Source organism: Chelonia mydas, chromosome 8, assembly GCF_015237465.2.
Source record: "Chelonia mydas isolate rCheMyd1 chromosome 8, rCheMyd1.pri.v2, whole genome shotgun sequence".
Classification (NCBI taxonomy): Eukaryota; Metazoa; Chordata; order Testudines; family Cheloniidae; genus Chelonia; species Chelonia mydas.
The window spans coordinates 45,737,037-45,757,219 of record NC_057854.1 but is presented as its reverse complement, the minus strand read 5'-3'; the positions used below and the strand labels follow the sequence as shown (position 1 = coordinate 45,757,219).

The window sequence follows — 20,183 nt, the reverse complement described above, 5'->3', positions numbered from 1 at the left end:
GCTAATTCTGCAGAATCTTGTTATCTTATATGAGCTGCAAGTTGTACCTAAGAAAACACAGACTCTTCCTTTCTCCAGTCCTATCATCTTTCAGCTAGAACCTGCTAATAGCAGGCTACCAGTTTCAGTGAAAAGAATGAGAAACAAAGTTAGTTTTTTAAATAGCTCTAAACTCTCTAATCCCACAGACTCTGTACTCTAACGATGTTAGATAAAAAGATCTTTATTCAGCATCCATGGAACACAGTGCCTCTTTGGATGTTCCATTCTTGGAGGAGGCATGTAGCCTGGAAGCTAATAACCAGGCTCAAGTTCTGTTGTTACTGGATCTTCTATGCCATCATTTTTCCAGGCCTGATCAGGAGGGACCCATAAAATGCATTAGTGGTTTATATCAGGATTTCTAAATGAAAATCTGCTAATGGTTCCAAGATGCATGCATTACTTGGGGGAAATCACCTAGCTGGGTCAAAATACATTTGGATATTAATGAAAGGAAAATGACCTTTGCAGAGATCTGACCATAATGTTCCTTTTCATGTTCATTTGCATCTTATGTTTTCCCATAACATCCTGTCAATGCCATGAATTACAGCACCATTGGTCCAGTCCTTGGTAACAAGAACAGAATTTGGCACACTAGGTGATCTGTAGCTGACATTCGCTAGCTGTCTGAGGTCTGCGTGTTAAAATTATAAACAGATGAAATATCTATTGTAAATACCATTCTTGTTTACTGGGGAGGCCAGCTGGCATTCATATCATACAGGCCATTGACTGTGGGCCCACATGGGCCATACATACAAAATAACATGTCAAAGTGAATTTCCAGATACAGGTGGGACAAGGCTATGTAGTAATGACACTTCCCAGCAGCAAAGCTAGCTCGTTGTGGGACCCAAACATGCAAAGATATTAATGAATCAAGTAGGAATGAGTAAATCTTTGCCAGTGCAGGCTATAGGGAGTTCTGGGTGGGTTTGTAGAGCATTGTAGTTCCCGCAGAGTTTGGAAAAGGCCATTAGGAATGCACAAAATGCCAAACAATTGGTTTGCAATCTTTTTTTTTTTTTTTAATTCTCCTTGCAAAAATATTTTTAGTTGCCCTGTACAATATGTCTTTCATTTTTCCATTCTTCCCAATTGAAACCCACATGGATTTTTGCAGTTTTCTGAGTACAAAGTAAAAACAAGTGAAGTCGCATATGTTCCCGGCCACAGATTGGCCTGTTTGAGAGAGAGACTGGAAGGCACAATGGGCAGCGACCTCGTTGGCCTCTAGCCAGTACCACAATATAAATGAATAATAATAATAATAACAGGTGAGATTCTGTGTCAACACACACACCTCCTGGTGTAGTGGTCTGTCCCATCTAGTGGCACTGAGACCACTTAGAGAGAGCTTGATGAGTCTGCTCTAGAGCCTTAGCTAACAGTCATATGGCTTTTAGCTCATGCAATACAGGCTCATGCACTAAGCTCCAGAGGTCCCAGGTTTGATCCTGCCTGCTGACGACCTCAGTCTGTCTGTATTACATGTGCACCACAGAACTCACAGCCCAGGGAGCTGGATTTAAGCCACCTTTGTGCTTGCCAAATCCTGAGCTGCTCTCGAGAGCGCCCCCTATCCTAAAGGATTGCCCTGTTGACTGTAGTGCTACCTGGAGTCTCCACAGTGCTGCATGTTCCAATCCTAACTCTGACACCCCCCTCTCACCCCCAGCCCCATCCTCAGCTTGCTCCTACACCAGGGCTTGCAAGAGGGTCCTCTGACAGCAGCATTCCAATCTCTCCTGCAATGCCTATGCCCTGGGAAGATATGGGGCTTTAACAAACTCTTCACATTGCTCCAGCACTTTTATGTGATGCACAGGGACCAGAACAGGGCTGAGGATCTTGCATAATAATCCGTAAAAACAAACACACTATATTTTGTCATATTGGAAAAATGTAAATGATGAGGAATACCCTTCAGGTGTTCTGCTTTTTATGAGTATGGTCCAAGGATGATGGGTTAAATTCTGCCTTAATATGCACCACGTGCAATCGGTTAACTTCAACGGGGTCACTGAAGATTTAAGAGGGCAGGAGTATGGACTGATGGTTTTTTTGCTGGTTTTCCCCAGGGTACAAGTTAAAACCAGACAGGCATTGGGTACTCTCCTCCCTCATAAGTCATATACATCATAGGCTTTTAATAAGGAGAATGAGATTGCTAAGGATTCGCCAAGCCAGAGGGATGTTGTGAATTCCATCCTGTTTTACGATGACTCCAGGAATTCTGGGAGACTATGCCACCTATCACGGCTCCTCCACCAAAGTGTGTGAGATCAAGTGAGGGCTGGAGCACTCTGCCAGGATAACAGGTAGGAAAGAATATCCCCAGAGTTGGTTTTACTAGAGTTTTATTCTTCCAGCGGTCCAAAATAAAAAAATAAAAAAAATACACCCAGCAGTTTGGTCCCTGAAATGCCAGGGGATCCTTAGGAATACTTTGTGTTTCTCTGCTGATTTCTTTTTACACTATGGCTTACGGGAGTCTCATGTGGCTTTAAACCTGTGCACAGCTGCAAGATGTTTGTGGGCTTTGTCCAATTAAAGTGATCAGTCAGGCACTCCTTACTCTTGCCCAATGTAAGGAGAAAGGTGTACAAGTACTGGAAATACAGGGCCCCAGCTAAAATTAAAGGGGCAGCAACTGTAAAAGAGATATATGGAAATACTTTTTGTTGATGCCTTTTACAATTACCTTGTGGCACTTACTGCTTCTGGATACTAATGAGGCAAATTGATTAGTACACTTTGCTTATGAGTGGGATATTTCCTCATTGCCTTTTCCATGGTATTTTGCTCCTTCTTCTGAAGTATCTGTTACTGGCCACCACTGGAAATGAGATACCAGATTAGATGATCACTCACTGGGGTCAGGAAGGAATACAACACTAACCCATTGATGATCCAGGAATTTTCACAATGAATGAATATAGAGAGAGGTTTTTTAGAGGGGAAAAAGGAAAAGTTGTTTTGGAGTGAAATGAGACGGTGACAGAAATGGAAAGCAGACAGGCAGACACACTGCAGGAGGAAGTGAAAAAGGAGTGTAGGCACTTTTAAAACTGTGTTATACAATATTTGATTTCAAACAGTTGCACTAAACCTTATGAAGGGTTTCTGGGTAGCAGGAGACATCGGGAGACATGACTGAGGGGATGAGGAACAGATGGCCGGAGATGCAGATGTTGTAAACCTGGCTTTGAAGCCGGCAAAGATTTATACCCAGGCTTATATTTTCACTCTTGAGTAGTGCTGTAGACTTGCCTGTTAAAAGTGTGTGCAAGTTTTGGCAGGGTCGGGGTCTTGTGACTGTGAGGTGGGTGATGGAACCCAATGTTTTGATATATAAGGGAGGGGATGATGTCTATTGACTTCGTAGTGCTAGTGCTGGCTTGGGGATTGTTTTGCATAGTTTTATGTCACTGTGTGTTCTTTAAGAGAGATGACGACATGGACCTGTAGATTGGGGTGTGTTGACCAGTTATAACCACACATAGGGTAGGTCTCTATTGCAGTCGAAGGTGAGATTGCAGCTTAGGTAGAAATACCTGTGCTAGCTATACCTGTGGTAGCATGCCTAAAAACAGTACTGTAGATGCGGGGCTTCCAGCTTCTGCAATGCAAGTACATGCCCAAGGTGCCTGGTGGACTTATACATCTTGTGCTGAAGTGTACCCAGTCACATCTACACTGCTATTTTTAGCTGTACTAGTGCATGTAAACCTAGTGCAAATACATCCACTGGAGCTGCAATCACACCTCTGATTGCAGCGTAGACATGCCATAAATTCATAGTTTATAGAGCAGGGGACCTTTGTGGTCATTAGCCTGACCTCTATAATTTGCCACTGGCAAGCCTTTCTATAATGTGTTTGTTTTTGATTCATTTCCCAAGGACCAACGTGATAAGTCACATAAAAATTACGATATATAAAATAAAGTATGAAACAGACAAGGAATTCCAAACACATGCCTTGGAGTCTGAGAGCCATACAGGACTTACTATATTATGGGAACCATCTGACCTGGAGCCCTGGTTTGAGAGCAAACCCTTACATGTTTGGGTCTCTTCTCCCCCTTTTTCTCTCTGTGCTCAAACCTGCCTGCTGCCTTTCCAGTTTCAACTTTACTACTGCTGCTCCTGGTAAATAGTCTCATGCAGTGTGTGAGGAGTGCATGAGAGTGATGGCAGTATGAGATACCAAGTGCAAATGACCCTCAATAAGGGAGTGATGAAATTGACCATACACCAAATGCTGTCCAAGGCACAAAATAAACTGAAGAAAAATAGAGAGAATTTTTCTCTCAACTCTCTTTCCATGGTAGCGGTCTTCAGGGTTACTGCTAGCAATAATAAATAGAAATTTTAAGGGGAAAAAGTGATCTTCAGATTGACACAGTCTCTTCAAGGTTGCAATTGAAATCTTAACATTGGCATTTTCTAACCACTGAATGTTTGAAGATGATCTCTTAAAGTGGCTCTTTGGGAGAATATAATATACATTCACATGAGGATTTTTTTTCCAGTTTCACTGACTCACAGAGCAACTCAGAAACATATGCACTCTGCTCCCCAAACTGGCACTGCCTCTCCAGAATTTGTCTGTGTTAATAGTTTTTGCCTCCAGCAACTTGTAATGGGAAAAGTAACTTCTGTTGATAATTTGGAGTTGGATAGATTGCTATCATGCTGTAACGATTGCTTTCATTATGTCTTTGTTAATTTCTTTCTGTAAACAAACCCAATGCTAGTTTTGAATTCCTTTTCTCAGCCCTTTTCCCCCTCTAAGTTCCCTGTTCTGTAGTGTGTAAAACTTGTGCACAATGTGGTGGGGTGGACGGTGTTTCAAATATAAAAGGAAATGTCACTAGGGCCAAGCAAGGATCCAATTGGGTAAAGAGTTATGGCCACACACAAGGTTTGACTACGGCAAGGAATCTCCTGGAACTCCCGGAAGTAGATTGCTCAAAAATTTCCTATCAAACCATTTTTCTTGGTCTGGAAAATTTGGATTTTGATTAAATGAAAATTTTCACAGCAAGTATCTATTTTTCCTCAAAAAAGTGTTGCTTTTTTCTATTGGCAAACACCAAACCTGAATTTTTTGTTGGCTTTTGGCAGAAAACTCAGTTTTACTTTTTTCTACCAAAAGTCAACATTTTCCACTAAACAAACCCCACTCATTTTCCTACCAAATCTAGTGAGTCAGACTCAATATTGGGTTGTTACTCAGTATTTTGAGGCCTGGGAATATATTTCAATGCTCTTGCTTTCTTTCTGGAATTAAGTCATTGAGCTTCCAGCTTACACAACTGATGTGAAAAAATCTTTCCTGGCGTATCCTATGCTTTGTGGTTAAATGTCTCGGGTTGAAAAAGCCTCATTCCCTTCTTGGATTAAATCAAACTGTTTAGTTTCAATGTGGATTTGATTATCGTGTTTATAATAATCAGTAGCTGTGTCTAAATTATTTCTCTTTTGCCTCAATTTCTGACATTATTATAATTGCAGTGGCTGGAGCACCCTACAGAGGACAGGAGCCCATTGTGCATGATGCTGTACAAACATATAGTCAGAGGCAACCCCTGCCTCAAAGAGCTTATTGTCAGGATCCCAGGCAACGGCAGGTAGGACTAGTGGCAAGCTCTTGGAATCAGGAACTGATTCCAGGGATCAGAACTGGTGTCGGAGTCAAGTTGAGGGTCAAAGCTAGAGTCTAAGTCAGGAGCCAAGGTTGAGTCAGGATTGGGCCATGGATCAGTACAACATATCGGAATCTCAATGTTGGGGTTGAGGGGGTCAGTCAGGAATCAGGATCCAAATCAGAGCCAAGGTCAGTACCGGGAGTTCAAAGGCAGAGAAGCAGGGTTGTGATGGCAGTTAGCTGGGAATCCATATTGTTGCCTAGACACTTCCCGGTACGCCCCATGGGCTTATGTAAGGTCAAGGAGCCAATCAGGGGTCGCTAAAGACAACTGTCAGTCAGCCTCTGTGGATTGGGGCTCACCGGGAGCGTCTGGGTTGCAGCTGCCTCCGGGTGGCAGTGTGGGGGTGTTGGTTGCGTGATAGGCCTCCAGGCTTGCGTTCGAGTCCTGCCAATCCTTCTACTTACAATCTAAATAACAGCAAATGTTGACACACAAATATTGTGTCCTGTTATAGTATTTCTCTCTCTCCTATTTCTCCTCTTTCTATTTCCTCATCTCAGGCTCTCTCTATGGTATTTATACAGCCCCTATCGCCACAATATCTGAGCACTTTCCACCACCCCTGCAAGGCAGGGCACTGCTATTACCTCTACTAGGGAACTGATGCTTATAGAGAATACATGATCTGCCCCAGGCCACACAGGAAGCATATGGCAGAACAGGGAGTTCAAGCCAAGTCCTAGGCTAGTGCTCTAACCAATGGATGGTCCTTCCTCTCTCTTTTAGCATGTGATGAGTAACCTGGACAGCAAAGTGCTATATGCCCTGTACTGCCGTTTAGATCTGGGCAGGTGTCTACCCTGTAACGCTCTCCCCTCGCCCTCTGGAGGGATGTCATGGGTCCAGTCCAGAGATGGGGCGGGTGTGGGATAGGCGCTTAATAGGCTGGGATAGGTATGGGCATGCAAGGGGGTCGGGCCTTGGAGGATGTGAACCAATCTGAGCCATGATACGTTTCCTGTGTTTGAACTACCAGAGAGCAGCATTCAGATGCTGGTTTTGACCCTTTTCTGCTATTCAGCAAATGCAGGAAAAGATGAAGAAGAAAAGAAAAGGGTGTTCCAGGCAATGAAATGGTGACAGTGGTGGGAGGGGAATAGAAATCAAGGTGCTGAGGGTGGTTGAGATTTTTTCAAAGCTGCCTAAGGGATGACCTAGCCGCTCATTGACGTTACTGGGGGTTTTGTGGCTACACCCTCTAGTAGTCTCTGTCCCTGTAATTAACCCAAGCTGGTGGTCAAGGGAAACCACCACTGGGCTTAGCTGCCTAGCAATCTGTGTCCAGATACTTCCCGTAATGGGGTGAGTAATGTCCATGCTCCATGCCAATTGATGGCAGAGGTGAATTGGCCAGGGGTGACCTTCACATGAGTCACTGGAATATAACGATTGCTCATAATTTTCCATTCAGTGGCTGCACAAAGTCGCCTTTTATTGACCTTTTATTTTTTGGATCCCATCTGTAATGAGCGAGCTGTGAATCACTGGCATCTCCCTTCATGCCCGGAAGAACCAAGCAAATTGCGATGATGGTTTTGGGGCTGTTGACAGGATGCACATTTAGCATTTTTCAGGCCTTCTCCTTTGTTCATCCACTCCCTACAGCATTGAGCTCGTGGCTCCTAGTGTGTAACAGTCACACAGGAATGTAGCAGTTGCCAGACTGGATCAGACCCACTGTCTACCTAGTCCAACATCCTGTTTCTGATAGTGGCCAGTACTAGATGTTTCAGAAGATGAGGTATGAAACCCCAAGAGAGCCCTGAGGGGCTAACGCCTTTCTGAGAAATATTTGGGAAATGAGAAAGCAGTGATCCAATGATCCAGTTCTTCAGATACTTAAATGCCTAACTCCCATTGAAAACAGTATGTTCAGCATCTTAGGACTGGTCCATGCACAGTTTGGGCTCTGATTTGTGACCTCCTTAGACGCTCTTGAATCTGATTAAGAGAGGTAGTGTGGCTTGGTGGATAGAGTCCTGGGCTGGCATGCAGGAGACTTGGGTTGGGTTCCATTCCCAGCTCTGCCACTGGTCTGCTGGGTGATCTTTGGCAGGTCATGTCACCTCTGTGCCTCAGTTTCCCCATCTGTAAAATGGGGATAATGATACTGACACTCCTTTGTAAAGCACTTTGAGATCTATGATGAGAAGCACGATGTAAGAGCTAACTCAGTTTAAGAAGGCCCCCACTAGGGTTTATATTAATTGAATCTCAGCCATGTTTCTAGCTAACCCATATTCCCATGAATATTAAGAGAAACCAATGGTTTCTTCACTCATCTATGCTGGTGTAAATTGGAAATATTTCCACTAAAGTCAATGAAGGCACACTAATGTAAAACTCCTATAAGTGGGAGAGAACCAGGTCCATTGTGTCTAGAAATGACAACCAAGATAGAAATAAGGTGACCCTTCACTATGGTATCACGGGAACAAACAATCTACTTTGTGGCATTGGACCAATGGACCATTTAATTCTGTATCCTGCCTCCAGGACTGGCCAAACATTGATTCTTCAGAGGAAAGTGAAAAGCCTATAATGCACTTCTCTAGTCTGTAGGGTCCCAGATGGAGCAATGAATCGGAGGTAGGGTAACAGCAGAACAAGCCCCTTGGTGTGCGGGGCTGAGCTGTTCCACTCTAGGAGGAAGATCAAGCACTAAGAGGCGGAAAGAAGACCAGAGTCCATCTGGGGTACGTGGAGAGAGAGATCCTCAGGTGGCAGGGATGCTAGGTTGAAGTATGTGTAGATTTGGGTCCCTTTTATTCTTCCTCCATCCCTAGGAGTTAGCAAACCCCAGATTCTGGTCATAAAGGGCAATGAGCTAGAATCTGAGCTCAAACTCAGAACTCTCCCTCTTCTGGGTGCTTAAAGCACACGACATTCTGGGCTATCAGCACAATGTGATTGTTTGCAGCAATGTAGCCCAGTGGATGTTGTGATCCAAATGTCATGAAGTTGTGGTGAATCTATGCCTGCCAAACTCATAACAACTTGGGCCAGTTTGGGGTGGAGGGGATCACACAACACATGTGGTTCAGCCGAGCGGGGTTCAGAATCCTTCCCAAACTCCCTACACAAAACAGTCCAGCTCAGGCCTCAGGCACTTGGGTTTTCCACTTGAAGAGTGAAGTGGTATCATTTGAACATTGACCCAACTACCTATCCGCAGCGCTGCTGATTGGAAACAGCTGCCTGGTTCCCACAGACATACTGGGGAAAAAACCCAACCCACAGACAACTTACACTGAACCTTCAGCCCTTATGAGGGTTGCCCATCATTTGTCATTGTTTCACTAGGGTTCCTCTGTGGCGTTTATGCCTCTCTTGCATTGCCCTTACTTCAGGTCCAATCCAGTGCCCACTGAAGTGAATGGAAAGACTCCCTGATCTGACCCTCTTATCCTCCGCTGAACCTGTATTAATAGAAACCTTCATTTGGATTCCAGAGGAAGCCATAGGTGGACACCTCCCCCAAAAGCCAAATCTCTGACTTTGTATTGGCACTTACAATTTTCATGGATTTTTTTAATGCCTCCAGAAACCATTTGTGGGGCCCACAAACCACAGCAGCCGGTCTTGCAGTGTTTCCACTGTCCGAGGAACTGAAACACCACAAGGCAACCACCATGAGACTGATTCTCCCCTGCCTTCCACTGTGTGCTCTGAGTGTAAAATGCTACCCTGTCAGAACTCACATCACTGGCCGAGTTCTCTCCCTCTGCACAGGTTTCGGTGACTACACAAGGTGGAAGGCAGTAGAGTATCACCTCCTTCGTATATCAACCCCATCACTGACTGAAATAAACCCACAAAAAGCATAACCAGAAATGCCAACACTACACTCAGCACAAGTATTAATTAAACTGTGTGTCACTCTTTCCCCCACTCATCTTCATGTAGCCTGATCAGGATGACCCGCTGTTACCCCGTGTGGCCATACTTTACTGCTCCAAAATTCCTAAACACACTTGCTTTTCTAACACATTCCATCTCGGCTTAAAGATTCAAAACTCCTGTTTAAAGCTAATCTCCAAACACTTCCTCTCAGATACAAGGAAATCATGGGCATGTTTGTATCCAGGCATTCCCAGACTGGAAAGGAATCTGTCTGGGGATTGACTGTCTAGTGAGGGGAGGTGAAGATATGGGAGCGGTAAATCTTTTGGAATCTGAAAACCGCATTTCAGTTGAAGTGGAATGTCCCTTTGTTCCCAATTGTATGGACTTTAGGTATTCAGGTGCAGTAACTGTTACCAGATGGACAGCAAAAAGCATCCCAAACAGGTGCTCAGAAAAACAACACATTTTGGATTTCATGTTCTTAATAAAAACTTTCCTGTCTTGGGACTGCACCCTTTCCCAGCGACACTAGGGAAGAAGGCAGTATCACTATGGGAGAGGCGAGGCATAGTGCTTTATTTTATTCTAAATCTATTGGGCCAGATCTTCAGATGGTTATAGCTGATGTATCTCCTTCGACTTCAATGGGCCCACACTGATATACATTAGCCGAAGATCTGGTCTGTTATATTTAAGAATGTTAAGGTCCCAATCCAGCAACATACTTAAGTAGATGCTTAACTTTAATCACATGAGAAGCCCCATTGATTTCAGTGAGACTATTTGCATGCTTAAAGTTAAGCACATGCTTCAGTACTTTGCTGGACCCAGATCCCTTCCTCGCTCTCTCCTTCCCCCCTACAGCATGGAAACAGATGCTGACCTGACAGACAGGGATGCTGTGAAGCTATTCATGCATGTTTGAGCTCCTCAGAGAGAAGATGCTGTCAGTGCAAATTGTTGTTATTAATACACCTGCTCACTTGACATGGCATTGTCCACATGACCGTACATCAGAAAAAGTTTTAGACTGGGATTTTCAAAGACCTAAGGGAATTAGGAGCTTAGTTCCCTTTGGAATTACATGGCAGTTGGGCGCCTAACTCCCAAAGACACCTCTGAAAGTTCCAGTGCAGGATATGTTTACACTGGGCGGGGGAAGCCCACAGCAACAAGTCTCAGAACCCAGGTCAACTGACTGTGGGTTGCGGGGCTCACACAACGGGGCTCAAAACAGCAGTGTAGACATTCCTGCTCAGGCTGGAGCCCAGGCTCTGAAATCCTGTGTGGGGGTGGCTTCTCAGAGCCTGGGCTCTAGCCAGAGCAGGAATGTCTACGAAGCTGCTTTTAGCGCTGTAGTGGGAACCTCGTGAGCTGAATCAGTTGACCTGGGCTCTGCGGCTCGCTGCTGCTGGATTTTTTTTCTTTTTCTTTTTTCAGTGTACATACACCCTTAGAGTTGAATAATATGAAGCTGGGCAGGGTACAGATTACAGGAAGCAGCTGTGTCAAACTATTACGGGTCTGATTCCTTACTCCGGGACACCATGTTCATGCATGTGCAATTCTACTGACATTAGTGAAGTTCCCCTGGTATAAAACCAGTGTAAAAAGGCAGAGAATCAATCCTGTTGCGTGGTGGATGTAAGCCTCATTATAAGGCCAGTGAGTGAGATAAAGAGGAGAAAATAACTCCCCAGTGTTTTCATGAAGATCAGTTCAGAAGAAACAAAGCCACTGAGAAGAGCAAGGCATCTCGGACCATGTTCTACATGGTCTTATTGCTCCAGCAAAATCTTGGATATTTCCCTACCTAGCTGGCCAAAGGTTTGACTACCCAATATATAAAAATTTAGCTCCCTAAATGTTTTGCGGGACATCTGGAGCCACACTGCCACACTGCTGCATCAAATGCTAAGGGTTCTGGTGGAACTAAAGGGCTCTGTGGTCTCTGACGAAGCAGGAACAGCGATGCTGTTATGGAAGAAGTAATGATGGAACAAAGGGATGGATGGTTTTCCGAGCGAGCTAGTTTGCATAAGGTGGAGCAGGGAGTAATGGGAGGAACCAAACTTCACCTTTGCCTAGGATGCCTTTGCACTGGTTTGCACTGGGACCTGGTGAGCAGGATAATAAGCAAACCTCCATTCTTTCTATGCTAGTCTCTGATACAATTGCTCATTGGAGACATTCACTATAGGACACCTGTCAACTTTAGCAGTGATGTTTGCGTTCACTCTAGCACTTGTTTAAGTGCCACGACAGCATTGTGGTCTCCAATGTTAGCAAAGGTAAACAAAGGGCTCACAATTCAAGTGATTGGTGAGGAAAGGCAGACACCATGTAAACTGAAGGGCCAATATTCAAGCTGTCTCTTCTGCTCCAGGGAAGCCTTTCTGTTATGAGCTTCCACCATGCAGGATGTTGACCAGAGCAGACTTTGCTTTTTATTTGCATGGCTCTTCTTATTTTTAACCTTTTAAGGGTTGATTTTTCCCCCAGTATGTTTATGCAGAAAATACACTCAAGTAGCAGAGAAACTGGCTGGGCCCCAGCTCATTCCATATCAATGTCTTCCTAGATATTTTTCTATTTCATCCCCTTCGATGTCTTTCCTTGGTTCCTTATCTTTTGTGGGTAATCTGGGGGTTGAAGTGAGTAAGGATCCACTGAATATGAGTAGACAATGTAAAACTAACATAGAACAACAGCAGACTGTCCTGGGATTGTGACGGGGAAAGAGATCTTACTTGGTCTCTGCTGACTAGGGCTGGATTTCGTCTATGGATTGAACCTCTTTTTTTCTGTTCCTAGACTACCTGTGAACCCATAACAGTTTTCCTAAATTTGTTTATAATTACATTGTATCATTATTTGATCGTTATCTGTTGAATTATTGACCAAGCAACTAAATACCCGTGGATCATGCATGAATCCAAGACTGTTTATTCATAAACTCTGTGTGATGGGTCACCTAAGTCCCATAGTTTTGTTTTTGCTCCTGATTGGATGATTGAAACCATTTTAAACAGGAGAATAACCAATGCCAAATAGCAAATACTTAATAGCAAACACTGTTTGCACACTAAGGGCCTGATCCATACTCCACTGAAGTCAAGGGAAAGACTCCCATGCACTTAAATTGGTGTTGGATCAGGCCCTGATATCCTTGTTCTTTTGTGAATCCAGATACACCGATAATGGTGGCTGCACATGTCCAATAAGCTTTGGTCCTCAGTGCTGTTCCTGGCTCAAGAAAAGGTTTTGTTTTATAGACAGATTCATTCATAGATTCATAGGTTCCAAGGCCAGAAGGGACCATTGTGATCATCTGGCCTGCATAGCACAGCCAGAGAACTCCCCCACCCCCTCAAGTTGAATAATGGAATCTCTGATGTATATTCTGTATCTCCTCATAGTTTATCATCTGTATATATAGCCCTTTGAGAAATGCTGGTACATGAAAAGCAATCTGCTGTCACCCAGACATCCAGGTTTGCAAGTTCTGTTACGTTATGCAAGGGTGTTACAAATATTACCCCGGGGATGAATGGTAAATGGGTCAGTGCATTGGCCTTTGACCTACAGCACGGAGTGCATGAGCAGTCTAGGGTCAAAAGTGAATGTAAGGTTGGCGGCCTTACTTTAGTATATGATGGACTTTTGTCCAGAACACAAAAGTCACAATCCAATTATCTTAGCACAGAGGTCTTCAAAATGCAGTCTTGGGACCCTAGTGCAAGTTGTTATAGTTGGTGAGAATTGCCCTGGTGAGAGTTGCTGCCTCTCAAAGTCACCTGGAAAGGTTGTGCTGTGCCCAGTTGGGTGGCATCCTTAGAAATCAATCCATTAGAGTTAGAATTTAGCTTTGTAACAATCTTATGAAATAGGGAATTATTACTCCATTTTACAGATGGGGAAACCGAGGCACAAGGTAAGTTAAGCAACTTGTCCAAGGTCACCCATGAAGTCTGTAGCTGATGGCAGATCTTCTGCAACCTAACCCAGTGCCCTTTCTACTAGCCCATCCTTCCTATTTAGAGCAGATGTAGGAGTTACAGATCTAAATCTATCCTGCCCCTGAGCCAGAGGCCTAGCAATCAATCATATGCAATATAGTCTGGTGACCCCACTGCTCACAACTACTGCCTGTCCATGCAGTTAATGGTTGCAGCGAGCAGCTGATGTATGACAGAAAATGGAGATCAGTGACTTCAATCCGTGCCCATGGCAGATATAGGAAATAGTGTGGTGGTTGGGAAGGGGGAGAATACAGCAACTCCTAGGTTTGGCGGCTGGCACTGAGGCAACCAATCAAACGGAGCAGCAAGCTAGTTCAGTGCAGCTTATGCCAATGGGAGCACGCTAAATTGTTGAAGACTGGCAGTGAGCGTGCTCCCTAACGGCCAAACGTGGGAAAATCAATAGATGCACAGCACTTAATGCAGGATGATGGCAGTGCTCCTTGGAGCCAGGGGAGAGACCTGTCACTAATACACTCACCACAAGCAAATGGGGCATGTGAAGCACATTTTGCAGTAGCTCTGTGCTTCATGACCGTGATGAGCCATTAGTGAACGACTGTGCAACACAAAATGAAGACCAGTGGAAGTCATTGCCTGCTTCAGATTTGTGAAATAGTGTGTGAAGTTATATAGGGAATAGGGACATGCACAGTGAGTTTCCCCTCCCTACCCCCAGCCAGAGCCCTGGCATAAAGGCAATTAAATGACCCAGACAAGGATTTTTCTGTAACCTTTGCAGCTGGGACTGAGCAAATACGGATACATTCAATTGCTTTTTCTTGACTATGACAAGAGAACGCTGAATATTGGGCCTCCTAGCCAGCAAATAAATCTGTCTTCTCTGTCAATCACGAAGGAATCTAGCTTGTTAAAAACCCAAGGCTCAGGCACACAGGCAAATGCAATGGTTTTTCTTTTGCAGAAGAGGAGAAAGAAAAATTGAAAAACTCCCAACCCCTGCTGAGTTCCTGCTAGCACACTCTTCCTCTTTCTCTCCCCGAAAATGATCTTCCGGTGCTTTCTTGAGAGAAGCAACCAATCAATGAGTTCTTCAAGTAGTCTTCCTGTTTATAAAGTATAGTTCTTCCAAACTGCAGAAAATGGAAACCCAACCAACCATGTGAGTTAGGTGACTAATCATGTAGGGCAACCAGTGACTCGGGAGCAATGCATACTGGCAACAGACACTTTGTGAATAAGGCCTAAGCTGAAATGGATGAGCTCTGAGCGTGAACCAAGCAATGCTGACGAGCAAACAAATACGTAAAAATCGCCACCTGTCTGTGGACAATGCACAGGAAGGGGCTAAATCAATAAATAATTTGGTGGTGAATTTTTCATCCAGATCCAGGTCACTATCACAAAACAGCAGAGGTTGGGCATACCCATAACTAGCTGCGTCGTGGCAGGACAATGGGTAAGCGGATCGATTACCATTGTATCTGACCACTGTGCTGTTCATTCAGTATCCTGGCACAACTGTGCACATGGGAATAGGATTGTCTTTGCATTTCCCTATTAATGCAGTGGGCATGGTTTTTATCTTGGTGGTTCTAAATCCTCAGTTCAATACTTGGCTCTGGCTTCAGCGCAACAGGGTAGGTACTTGACATGAGTGGTACTAGTACAGCTGGTCCTTTGCTCAGCCATGTGAACCAATCACCTCTGGCCGTAAAGGGGTGGAGGAGGAGGAATATGCAGCAGCCGCTACTTATGGTAGGTCTCACTGGCAAAGTTTGGGAGCAGAAGAAGGTAGCCAGTCAAAGAATTTCAGCTGCAAAAAAGCAAAGCAGCTGGAAATTAGGGAGACCTCAGAAGCATGCATCGACCGCAACAGCTAGTGATGGAGAACAACATTATCTTCTTCAGCACAAAAAATGTGCCAAGAGAAAAACCGAATACAAAAATCATCCAATAATAACGTGTATTAGGACAGCTTCTAGCGGTCCCAACTGAGTTGAGAGCCCAATTATGTTAGTCACTGTACAAACACACAGTAAGAGACAATTCCTGACTCAAAGAGCTCACTCTGTAAATGAACAGACAGGGAGAAGGTGGGAGGAAGGAGATGTTATCCCTACTTAACCTCTGCAGGCCTCAGATGTAAAGTGGCTTGCCCAAAGTCACAGAGAAAATCCATGGCAGATCAGGTCTCCTAAATGCTATGCCAGTGCCTTCATCCCAAGGCTGCCCTACCTTCACAGAAAAGTCCCTTGATCATAGTCTAATGGGGCGGAAAGATGAATTAATGTCAGAGTAGAAGAAGCAAGGAGGATGGCCTTCTAAATCCGGTAGAGTTTGAAGGGTTTGAGGAATCCCAGTCCAGACCTGATGGACCTTCGACATCTACTCTAGCAGCGTAATTTCTCCACATCAAGGGCCCTACACACTGATGGTGAGCTCCCCAAGCTGAATAGGTCCAGAGATCCTATTTTCTTTTCCTAAAATTGATTTCAGTGGAGATTTGCTGATTTACACCAGATGGGGATCTGGTCCATTGACTTCAGTGGAGCTATGCCAGTGTATACTAGATGAAGCTCTGACCCTATGTCTACATTAAGTTGTCTGCACAGAAGGGCTTCTACCAGCATTGGGCAGAGGGAAGCATTCAGTCTAGTCTTCACTTCCCTCCACATGTTTCCTATCCAAACTTTGGAAGATTTTTGTCGGTTTGCTCCCCTCTGCAATGTGGAACAGAGGGAAACATTTGTATTAGAAAGACAGCTTCAAGAAAGAACATAAGAATGACCCTACTAGGTCAGACCAAAGGTCCATCTAGCTCGGTATCCTGTTTTCCGACAGCAGCCAATGCCAGGTGCCCCAGAGGGAATGAACAGAACAGGTAATCATCAAGTGATCCATTCCCTGTCGTTCATTCCCAGATTCTGGCAAACAGAGACTAGGGACACCATTCCTGCCATTCCTGGCTAATAGCCATTGATGGACCTATCCTCCATGAACTTATCTAGTTCTTTTTTTAACCCTGTTATGGTCTTGGCCTTCACAACATCCTCTGGCAAGGAAGTCCACAGGTTGACTGTGCACTGTGTGAAGAAACACTTCCTTTTGTTTGTTTTAAACTTGCTGCCTATTAATTTCATTTGGTGACCCCTAGTTCTTGTGTTATGAGAAGGAGTAAACAACACTTCCTTATCTACTTTCTCTACACCAGTCATGATTTTATAGACCTCAGTCATATCTCCCCTTAGCCATCTCTTTTCCAAGCTGAAAAGTCCCAGTCCCAGGACCAATTGGTGAAGAAAGGGACATGAAGCCATAGGCCCAGACTTCCAAAATTGATGTTTAATCTCTTTTAAAAGTCTGTTCTAGCTCAGCCAGAAGTTATGGGTTTTGATACAAGAATCACTGGGGGAAGTTCTCTGGCCAGTGTTCCAGGGGCAATCAGACTAGGTGATAAGGATGATTTATTCTGGAATCCAAATATATTCATTTATATGAATCTATGAAAAATGTGTGTCTCAACTTTGATCCAAGTGGCCAGGATCTTGGTTTTTATCTCTCATCCAAATGATGCAGAGATCTAAATTAGCTTTTTTTTTTTTAAAGGTAAATGCTGATGCTTCAGAAACACGAGTAATCTAGTTCCAGCACTTCACCTGTCTGATTCTCTCCCATTCTAGATGATCAGCTGAACTCGGAAGAGAAGAAGAAAAGAAAGCAGAGAAGAAACAGGACCACCTTCAACAGCAGCCAGCTCCAGGCGCTGGAGAGAGTCTTTGAGAGGACACATTACCCTGATGCCTTTGTACGAGAAGACCTCGCACGCAGAGTCAACCTCACTGAAGCCAGAGTTCAGGTAAGTAATGCCAGAAGTCAATCTTCCACCCATCTCATCCAGGTACTGTCAGCAAGCCATGGCTTTAGCCTTCACCCAGCTAGCACGATGGCTGCAGAGATAGAGGATTGTTAAAGAACATGGGCCTTACTGTCAGTAAAGCTCTCAAACATATAAATGCCATAGAGATCCTTCTGAAAAGCTCTATCATATTGAATAGAGTGAAACATTAGGGTTTTATAGAAATCAAACAGGACAATAACAATAATTTTATTGCAGTAGAGCCCTGGAGCCCCAGATTGGGATCGAGGCCCCATAGCGTTAGGTGTTGTACAAATCCATACAAAGACAAGGGCCACAATTTTCAGAAGTGACTTAGAAGCCTATTTTCAAAAGTCTCACTGAAAGTCAATGGGACTTAGGATCCTGGGTGCGTGTTACTTTTGAAAAAGGGAGCTCCTATGCCACTTAGGTACTCTTGAAAATTTCATCCTCAGTCCCTGCCCCAAATATATCTGAAAAATCCAAAGAATTGAATAGAGAATAAGATCCTTTCTGTAGAATTTTTCAGCCAGATAATGGAATTCTATAGCAGGGAGAGAATTTGCTAAGTTCTGTAGGAATCTGTCATGAAAGAAACGCAAGTGCAAATCTGCTTTGGCAATCAGAGACAACTCAGCAGGGGCTTGTAAGTGGTGTCCATTTTTGTAATCAGATTGAGGACACAGGCAAAAATGCCAAGTCAAGAAGCCTTCTCCAAAGTGAGCTGTGTGGGTTATACACTGTAGACTGAACTTCCTATGGAGGCATTACACCCAATATTTAATTATAGTGGCAAAGCTATGCTACTTTTGGGGGTAGAGAAGAGGTTCTGGATTATGATGAGGGAAACCTCAAAAGGTTGAGATGTTCAGCTGAGATCCCAAAGTTCGGTTGTGCATCTTGGCTTTAGCCTTCTAGTCTGGCTAAGCTGCACTCTGTGTAGACCCAGTATGGCAAGCAAAGGTGGGTTTGAACCCCCCTTGTGCCCCTGTGCAAGTTGAAGCAGCCTCAGGACTTGTGGCAGCAGTAACAGGCCCCAAGGGGCTATTATGTTGGATGGGAGTTGATGGAGTGCAGCATCACTCTAATCATGCGCCATTGCTTAGAGGTCCTGGGGAGAGGGAAGCAGAGAGAGCTGGTTATCCCGGCTTTGTGCACTCAGGGAGTCTCATCACACCACCAGACTGCCACCAATGGTCCATATCAGAGCTAAAGATCCCCTTGACTTGTTCTGAACCTCAAAAGATTTCAAGATTGGGTAGGGAATCACAAGAGGATAGGGTTCTTCATGGGGTTGCCAAGGCTTTCTGCTTCTGCTCAGGCTGGAAACACCCTGTGAGTGACATAAGAACATAAGAATGGCCATATTGGGTCAGACCAAAGGTCCATTCAGCCCAGTATCCTGTCTACCGACTGTGGCCAATGCCAGGTGCCCCAGAAGGAGTGAACCTAACAGGTAAGGATCAAGTGATCTCTTTCTTGCCATCCATCTCCACCCTCTGACAAACAGAGGCTAGGGACATCATTCCTTACCCATCCTGGCTAATAGCCATTAATGGACTTAACCTCCATGAATTTATCCAGTTCTCTTTTAAATCCTGTTATAGTCCTAGCCTTCACAACTTCCTCAGGCAAGGAGTTCCACAGGTTGACAGTGCGCAGAGTGAAGAAGAACATCCTTTTATTTGTTTTAAACCTGCTGCCCATTAATTTCATTTGGTGGCCCCTAGTTCTTATATTATGGGAACAAGTAAATAACTTTTCCTTATTCACTTTCTCCACACCACTCATGATTTTATATACCTCTATCATGTCCCCCCTTAGTCTCCTCTTTTCCAAGCTGAAAAGTCCTAGCCTCTTTAATTTCTCCTCATATGGGTCCCGTTCCGAACCCCTAATCATTTTAGTTCCCCTTTTCTGAGCCTTTTCTAATGCCAGTATATCTTTTTTGAGATGAGGAGACCACATTTGTACACAGAATTCAAGATGTGGGCGTACCATGGATTTATATGAGGGCAATAAGATATTCTCCGTCTTATTCTCTATCCCTTTTTTAATAATTCCTAACATCCAGTTTGCTTTTTTGACTGCCACTGCACACTGTGTGGACATCTTCAGAGAACTTTCCATGATGACTCCAAGATCTTTCTCCTGATTAGTTGTAGCTAAATTAGCCCCCCAACATATTGTATGTATAGTTGGGGTTATTTTTTCCAATGTGCATTACTTTACATTTATCCACATTAAATTTCATTTGCCATTTTGTTGCCCAGTCACTTAGTTTGGTGAGATCTTTTTGAAGTTCTTGGTCTTAACTATCTTGAGCTGTTTAGTATCATCTGCAAACTTTGCCACCTCACTGTTTACCTTTCTCCAGATCATTTATGAATAAGTTGAATAGGATTGGTCCTAGGACTGACCCTTGGGGAGCACCACTAGTTACCCTCTCCATTCTCAAAATTTACCATTTATTCCTACCCTTTGTTCTTTTAACTAGTTCTCAATCCATGAAAGGATCTTCCCTCTTATCCCATGACAACTTAATTTATGTAAGAGCCTTTTGTTAGGGACCTTGTCACCACTAGTTACCACTCTCCATTCTCAAAATTTACCATTTATTCCTACCCTTTGTTCTTTTAACCAGTTCTCAATCCATGAAAGGATCTTCCCTCTTATCCCATGACAACTTAATTTATGTAAGAGCCTTTTGT

At 44.0% G+C, this 20,183-nt stretch overlaps 1 protein-coding gene across 3 annotated transcripts in view; it reads left to right on the top strand.

The window, feature by feature from the left end:
• PRRX1 (paired related homeobox 1) overlaps nt 1–20,183 on the top strand; it is an 84,096-nt gene that overhangs the window by 51,895 nt on the left and 12,018 nt on the right. For all 3 annotated transcript variants that reach the window (XM_007061190.4, XM_043521123.1, XM_007061191.4), the window contains exon 3: nt 17,276–17,451. In XM_007061190.4, coding sequence (XP_007061252.1) covers nt 17,276–17,451 — 176 coding nt within the window. The remainder of the gene's footprint in view (nt 1–17,275; nt 17,452–20,183) is intronic.